This window comes from Andrena cerasifolii, chromosome 2, assembly GCF_050908995.1.
Source record: "Andrena cerasifolii isolate SP2316 chromosome 2, iyAndCera1_principal, whole genome shotgun sequence".
In the NCBI taxonomy this organism is placed as follows: domain Eukaryota; kingdom Metazoa; phylum Arthropoda; class Insecta; order Hymenoptera; family Andrenidae; genus Andrena; species Andrena cerasifolii.
In genome coordinates this window covers 16,883,142-16,891,772 of record NC_135119.1, presented here as the reverse complement: position 1 = coordinate 16,891,772, position 8,631 = coordinate 16,883,142, and the positions used below count along the sequence as shown (strand labels likewise).

At 40.7% G+C, this 8,631-nt stretch overlaps 1 protein-coding gene across 1 annotated transcript; it reads right to left on the bottom strand.

Annotated features, from left to right (window-relative positions):
• Nucleotides 1-407: 407 nt before the first annotated feature.
• LOC143366525 (uncharacterized) lies at nt 408-6,323 on the bottom strand. Its single transcript, XM_076807664.1, has 4 exons — nt 6,237-6,323; nt 4,465-5,688; nt 2,506-4,311; nt 408-2,325 (listed from the first exon to the last, which is right to left on the bottom strand). Exons 1-4 carry the CDS (start codon nt 6,241-6,243, stop codon nt 485-487), a joined length of 4,878 nt encoding a protein of 1,625 aa, XP_076663779.1. The 5' UTR covers nt 6,244-6,323; the 3' UTR covers nt 408-484.
• Nucleotides 6,324-8,631: the final 2,308 nt, after the last annotated feature.

Below are 8,631 nucleotides of genomic sequence, written 5' to 3'. Positions count from 1 at the left end.
TTCTCGAAAATTAAGGCTCGTATAAAAAATTTTGTTATACATTTTCAATTTATTTCTGGAAGACGAAACGTCTGCTTTGTCGGTTCTATCACGATTTCGGAAGCGTGCTGTATTTAATGACAGGCAAGGAAATTTCACTGAAGCGACACAGTTTTTAAATAGAAGGTATTTATTGAGCAGGCTACTACACGATAAAGTATAACTGTCAGGTATGCCCATAGTTCACCCGCATGCTTCGGTAAACCTGCCAGTCGTCACAGTTTCAACGATTATTATTTATTAGCTACAAAAAAGTGTTTCGAACGTGAAATAAAACGAGATATACGATGTAAACATTGCATATTATCCTTGACACTATACAGAATGGTTGAAAAAGGGAAAAGTTTATGCACATGTAAACTTGTTCCTAAATAATTTGCAGTTTTTTTTTCTGCAATTATAAGGTATCCCGCAGCTGAAAGGAGCTACGAGGATTTTCAATTTTCTACAAGTACACGTCTAACTCACGTGAAATTATTAGACCATCCTCGAAATCACAATCTTGGGTGGAGTTAGAGCAATTCGTATTTCGATACAAGACTACGTCCAATTCAGCCACAATTTCCTGGCCGACCAAACCTCCATGAATCATTTCATTAGTTTCTGTCTGAGACTTGTCTTCTTCATCCACTTCAACATCCAAATATAGTAGATCGCCAATGCTGCTATCCGAGGTTTCATTTTCTGACTCGAAATCTCCAGAGCCTGATCCTAACTCCAGGTTCAGGTCAATTGGAAGCGTTTGTCCAATCAATGACTCAGATATGTGGATGGAATTGTTACGATACTCCGCATTTCTCTCTAGTATGATACCTATAAGTATTCCAGTCTCTAAACCAAGTAAATTGCCACGATCGTTGTCCCAGGTTCCATTCTGTGACACGTCTTCGTTCGAACCCAATCCTAAAGCTAGGTTCAGATCGACTGGAAGCTTCGGTCCAAATAATGATCCAGATTTATTGGTGGAATTCTGGCAAACAACATTATTTATCCCTAATATTGTACATAAAAGGACTTGAACATCTAATTCTAGTATACTGCCGCTGCTGCTACCCGAGGTTTCGTTTTCTGACGTGTAATCTTCAGAACCCAAATCTAAATCCAGGACCAGATCAATTGGAAGCTTCAGACCAAGCAGAGATCCAGATTGGCGGGTGGAATTGCTACGATACTCTTCGTTTCTCTGTAATATGATACCTACAAGTATTCCAACTTCCAAATCAACTAAATTGCCACCGACGTTCTCCGAGGTTCCATTCTGTGACGTGTCTTCGTTTGAATCCGATTCTACATCGAGGCCCCAATCAACTGGAAGGTTCAGGCCAAATAATGATCCAGATTGGTTGACGGAATTGTTGCAAGCAGCATTATTTATCCCTAATACTGTACATAAAAGGACTTCAACATCCAACTTTAGTAGATTGCCGCTGGTGCTATCCGACGTTTCATTTTCTGACACGTCACTTTCAGAACCCGAATTTAAACCTAGGTCCAGGTCAATTGGAAGCTTGAGTCCAAGCAATGCTGCAGATATGTTGCTGGACTTGTTTCGAAACTCCTCACTCCTCTGTAATATGATACCCACAAGTATGCCAACTTCCAAATCAACTAAACGGCCAACATCGTTGGCCGAGGTTCCATTCAGCGCATTCTCTTTGCCGGAACCCAATCCTAAATCCAAGCCTAGATCAATTGGAAGCTGTAGTCCAAATAATGTTTCAGATTTGTTGGTGGAATTGTTGCAAGTAGCATTATTTATCCCTAATATTGTACATACAAGGACTTTAATCTTCAAATCTAGTACGTCGACGCTGCTGCTGTTTGAGGATCCATTTTGTGACTCTTCATCTTCAGAACCCAATCCTAAATCTAGGTCCAGATCCATTGGAAGCTTTAATCCAGGTAATGATTCAGATATGTTGGTGGAGTTGTTATGAAACTCTTCATTTATCTCTAATATAGTACCTATAAGTGTTCTATCTTCCAAATCAAGTGAACTGTCACCGTCGTTGTCCGAGGCTCCATTCAGCGAATCGCCTTCATCAGAATCCAATCCTAAATTCAGGTCCAGATCAACTGGAGGCTTCAGGTCCAGTAACGATCCAGGTCTGTCAGTGGAATTCTTGCAAGCAGAATTATTTTTCCCTAGTATTGTACATGAAATGACTTTAATATTCACATCTAGTACATTGCCGCTGCTGCTATTCGAGGATCCATTTTGTGACTCCTCATCTTCGGATTCTAATCCTAAATCAATATCCAGATCCATTGGAAGCTTTAGTCCAAGTAATGCTTGAGATATGTTGGTGGAATTGTACTTATGTTCCGCATTCCTCTGTAGTATGATACCTACAAGCATTCCAACTTCCAAATCAAGTAAATTCCCACCGCCGTTGTCCGAGGTTCCATTCAGCGCATCCTCTTCGCCGGAATCCAAGCCTAGATCAACTGGAAGCTGTAGTCCAAATAATGATTCAGATTCGTTGGTGGAATTGTTGCAAGCAGCATTATTTATCCCCAAAACTGTACATAAAAGGACTTCAATATTCAAATATAGTAGACTGTCACTGCTGCTATTCGAGTATGCATTTTTTGAAATGTCATCTTCAGAACTGAATCCTAAATCCAGGTCAATTGGAAGCTTTAGTCCAAGCAATGCTGCAGAGTTATGGGTGGAATTGTTATTATACTCCGCATTCCTCTGTAATATGATACCTACAAGCAATCCAACTTCCAAATCAAGTAAATTGCTACTCCCATTGTCTGAGATTCCATTCAGCGCATTGTCTCCGCCAGAACCCAGTCCTAGATCCAGGTCCAGCTCAGTTGGAAGCTTTAGTCCAAGTAATGATTGAGATATGTTGGTGGAATTGTGCTTATGCTCCGCATTCCTCTGTAGTATGATACCTACAAGCATTCCAACTTCCAAATCAAGTAAATTCCCACCGTCGTTGTCCGAGGTTCCATTCAGCGCATCCTCTTCGCCGGAACCCGATCCTAAATCCAAGCCTAGATCAATTGGAAGCTGCAGTCCAAATAATGATTGAGATTTGTTGGTGGAATTCATGCAAGCAGCATTATTTACCCCCAAAACTGTACATAAAAGGACTTCAATATTCAAATATAGTAGACTGTCGCTGCTGCTATTCGAGTATGCATTTTTTGATATGTCATCTTCAGAACTGAATCCTAAATCCAGGTCAATTGGAAGCTTTAGTCCAAGCAATGCTGCAGAGTTATGGGTGGAATTGTTATTATACTCCGCATTCCTCTGTAACATGATACCTACAAGTATTCCAACTTCCAAATTGAGTAAATTGCCTCGATCGTTGTCCGAGTTTTCAACCTCCGAGCTTGATTTATTGGTGAAATTCTTAAGAGATGAATGATTTTTCCCTAACTCGTCCGTATCCGTTCCAGGCGCTGCTCCTCCGGGTTGTGGTGTTGTTTCAGTCGTGTGGCTATTGCCTGAGCTGCCGTTAACATTCCCTGGAACTCTACCTCCAATACCTGAACCCTTGTTGCTATTGCCCGAACCATCGTTTCCTTTACCTGGACCGTTTTTGTCTATGCCTGACCCGCTGTGCCCTTTGCCTGAGCCGTTGTTGCCTTTGCCTGACCCATTGTCTCCTTTGCCTGAACTGTTGTGGCCTTTGTTGCCTTTGCTTAAACCATTGCTATCATTTCCTGACTCATTGGTATCACTTCCTGACTCCTTGCTATTACGGCTTGAATCATTGCTATTACTCCCTGAATCGTTGCTATTATTTCCTGACTCGTTGCTATTATCGCCTGACCAGTTATGTCCTTTGCCTGACCCGTTGTGCCCTTTGCCTGAGCCGTTGTTGCCTTTACCTGACCCGTTGTGTCCTTTGCCTGAACTGTTGTGGCCTTTGTTGCCTTTGCTTAAACCATTGCTATCATTTCCTGACTCATTGGTATCACTTCCTGACTCCTTGCTATTACTGCTTGACTCATTGCTATCACTCCCTGAATCATTGCTATCATTTCCTGACTCGTTGCTATTATCGCCTGACCCGTTATGTCCTTTGCCTGACCCGTTGTGCCCTTTGCCTGAGCCGTTGTTGCCTTTGCCTGACCCGTTGTGTCCTTTGCCTGAACTGTTGTGGCCTTTGTTGCCTTTGCTTAAACCATTGCTATCATTTCCTGACTCATTGGTATCACTTCCTGACTCCTTGCTATTACTGCTTGACTCATTGCTATCACTCCCTGAATCGTTGCTATCATTTCCTGACTCGTTGCTATTATCGCCTGACCCGTTATGTCCTTTGCCTGACCCGTTGTGCCCTTTGCCTGAGCCGTTGTTGCCTTTGCCTGACCCGTTGTCTCCTTTGCCTGAACTGTTGTGGCCTTTGTTGCCTTTGCTTAAACCATTGCTATCATTTCCTGACTCATTGGTATCACTTCCTGACTCCTTGCTATTACGGCTTGACTCATTGCTATCACTTCCTGAATCGTTGCTATCATTTCCTGACTCGTTGCTATTATCACCTGACCCGTTATGTCCTTTGCCTGACCCGTTGTGTCGTTTGCCTGAACCGTTGTTGCCTTTGCCTGGACCGTTTTTGCCTTTTCCTGAACTGTTGTGTCCTTTGCCTGACCCGTTGTTGCCTTTGCCTGAACTGTTGTGGCCTTTGGCTGTCCCTTTGTTGCCTCTGCTTAAACCATTGCTATCATTTCCTGACTCGTTGGTATCACTTCCTGACTCCTTGCTATCACTGCTTGACTCGTTGCTATCACTCCCTGAATCGTTGCTATCATTTCCTGGCTCGTTGCGCCTACTGCCTGATCCATTATTGTCATTTGACGAACTAGTGCCGCTACCAAGTACCTCCTCTTCTATTTTCAAAATAACTAACTTAATAAGACATTCCTGGTCACGTGCGTTCTGTTTTATCCAGTCACGTTTATCGAATTCGTTTTCGGTTATGTCGCAAGCGCGTAACAGTTTCTCCCTTCTTTCGTTCAGTTTATTCACCAGATTCTGCTTCTTTCGGTCTCCATTCTTTCCCCATTGCCGATTTTCGTTTTTGACAAGTCTGTGTAATTTTTCATAAAGGTCTGCCGGGGACGAATTTCTTTTTCCGTTTCTACTGAAATTCTTGTGTTCTCTAGACTGTGCTCTCTTGTGTTGCATCTTTTGTATCAACTCCTTCAATCTGTTCTCGCCAGACTCGGACTCGTTTGCGTCCTTATGTTTATTTGATCTGTTCCTTCCTCTGTTGCTCTTCGATTCCTTATTTCGGTGTTTCGATTGTCCACTTTCTGATTCTTCGCTAGAACTGCTGTCGGAGTTATCACTTGACTCTGATTCAGATTCTGACGATTCAGAAGAGTTCGCGTCGGTGCAAATCCTTCTGCGATTGTAACATTTACGACACTTCTTTTCATCGAAACCATTTTCATCGGTACCGTCATCATTTTTATCATCCCATTTGGACAATAACAATCGTAGAATTTCGATGTCCGCCGAATCTAGTGTATCAAGTAATTCATCAACATTGTCTACTTCCTTCTTGTCTGAACCACGTTCTTCTCGGTGTCTCTGGAGTCCACTCCATTCTGATGTTTCGAAAGGAGCAGCGTAGACACAGACAATTAAGGATGCAACTAACAAACAGGTGCTACCTATTAATCACAGATAAATACTATTTGTCAGTGTGAATCGCATTTGTTAAATTAACTATAATGTTCCAAAAAGAAATAAAAAATGCATCGATGCTTTGATGTGATATGAAAGCTTCTAGCACCCTCTATTTTCTTAATTAATTTTTCATTATACATTTAGTGGTACGAATTGGTTTGCAAGTATCTTCTGTTAGAACCTTGATTATTAACAATACCAATTCCCATTTTAGATAATACTGTTCGCAAAGCAGTTTTGAGTATAATATCTGAGAAAGATCAGGAGCAGAAAGAAATTTCATGACTTAGTCATTTCTCAAGAGAGTTTTAATATTTTAAATAATTTTTGCCCTCATCGATATTTATATAATAAGTTACAATTTGTAATGACTGGAATTGAAAACTTGAAAAGAAAGTTTTAAAGTAAGAATCGCGGTTTTTAAAAATTGACTTTAGCATGTAAAAAATACGATAAATGTAACGACGTACTAAACTAACGATACATTATTTCTTTAAAGAAAGAGGATAAATAATTAAGTTCGCTACGTTACCTTTCATGAGTATAACTTTTTTTTCCTAAATACGTTACACTTAACACGGCAGGAGATTTTCACACCACTGTTCGGCTAGATATTACGGAGATCTTTTATACAATCTATACGTGATAAATGTTCCTTATCGCGTCTTGCGATAAAATTTACAACTATTATTAGAATGATTCATCTCATCTCACAGAGTTTCCTGCCAGATCCCAGTGTATCGTAAGGCTTCCAAAATCTTGCTACGTAATTTTTATACAGTTGGTGATAAGGCATACCTATGATATTTTACAAATTGCCTGGAAATTTCTTAACATGATTCGTATTTTAACTTATATCATGCCCTTTTGCATATTGTTGTATTTTATTGGCAGATCTTATTAAAATGTACATACACTCATGCGTTACGAGTTACTTAAATCATTTAAGTTAAATGGAAAAAATACTGTAAGCAAATACATATGATTGTGTTACTTAAAGATTTATTATTTTTAATTAAATCGTACATGTGAGATAACGATACTGCAATAATACAACTTGTTACCATTCTAACACAATTTATTTTTTTTGCTTTTCTTTCACTAAATACACTTCTAGATTTTATGGATAGCTTCGTGCAGCGAGCAGTAATGTAGAGTCGGTTGCAATAATATAGGCGTTAAATGTTGTCAATAGTCAGTTGCATGAATGTTTGTTTTCCAAGGTCTAGTAGGAAATTAAAACCAGATGTGGTATATAAATAAATGTGTTGTACTCGATGAGATACTTGTTGAAAAGCAAATCAAACTTGAAACTTTTCCTTAAATTAAATTTCACATGACACAGCACCCCGTTGTGGGTATTCGTAAAAATAAAATATATCAAGCACTTGGGAAACGAAGGACATTGAACATTTGTAAGGCGAAATGGAGTAATATCAATCTTAGTTTTGAACAGGAACTGTTGATTTTTCAAGATTCAGCTTTAGAGATTTTAAGTGAAAAGTTATTTCAACAGGTTCAAGTAAGTTCAACAGGTTCAAGTAAGTTCAACAAAGGTTCAACGTTGAAAATAATCCAAATATTCAAGTTCGAAGTGCAATGTGCAAAAGTCTGAACTCAAAGTCTCCGGTTAGGAATTATAATAAGATTAGCATACATGACGGAATAATAAAATTCGAAAGTCTATAATAAATTTCAACCGTTGACGCTTAATCTAGTTGCCAAACACAGTATTCTAACTTTTCCATTGAAGAAGCTCTTCCGCCACTACGAATTAAACTGACTGTAGGGACGTGACTGCAGAGCTCTCGCACACTTTTAATTTAAAAAGAGTCAGCCCACGATCACGTTCCTCCAAAATGTGCCATGTATTTACGATACCCTAATTACTCTTGAGAGATTGGACGAAGCCCTGACAGTGTGTCAGCCTTGTTTATCTTTTAATTAAGAATTTTGGAATGTTCGCGATTATAAACTCGCGAATTCAAGGTGATACAAAACCGTACATAGGAGCTCGAAATTATTCAGAACCATGGAATAAATATGCTCGTGTCAATTCCCTCTCGGAAGCTTAACAGTGGCTATACGCGAAATCGAAAGTTACGGCCACGAAGAAAGTGGTTGAGAAGGAAACGGGCGGCCAGCGAAAGCGAACGTGATCCATGACCCAGGACACTCCAGTTCCCTCGGAGAGATCTGTTCGACAATCGTGCACCATGTTAATAGAAATCTCGGTTGGGTCGGGTCAGGACGGCGGGCAGCAGTCAGCGAAAGTGAAAACGGCTAGAAACGAAACTCGCAAGTCGGTCGTGGGCGAGCAGATGTAGGCGAGTGAAAATGAGGACGGTAAAAGTGGGCTACCAGGTCTCTGCCCTATATTCCCGTCACATCACTTTCGTTCTCGATCGTTGCTTTCGTGTGACCCGTGTCACGTTCACTTTCAAACGAACCCACGTTTTGATCTGTATCAAAACTTACAGAAAAGTATAGTCACCTTGTGTACATATACATTCTGCTAACAGCTAAATAAATACAATGGCGAAATTTGCCACGGTGTGCCCGAAATTTGTGATGTTGTAGAGGACGATAAGGCAAACATTTTTCCTCAGTAACATTTCGCCATATGATGGCATGCAACAACACTGCAGGCCGTAGAAAGTTGGAACTCCTAGCGCCAGATGATAGGCAGCCCGCGGACATTTTCGTACCGCATGCCGTACAGGCAAGTACGGTGGGATGCCTACCGACAGGCGCCAGGCTGTTCTGAACTGCTGCTGGTATGCCCCCGACGAAGCCCACAGCATAGACGGTCGTCATTGTCCACGGCGTTCGCCTCGTTCGATAACACTGTACAACAAATTTTGACTTTTTTTCGGACTTGTAACATTCAATAGCCGTTTCTTATAGGTTTTCGTGCCCTGAAAACG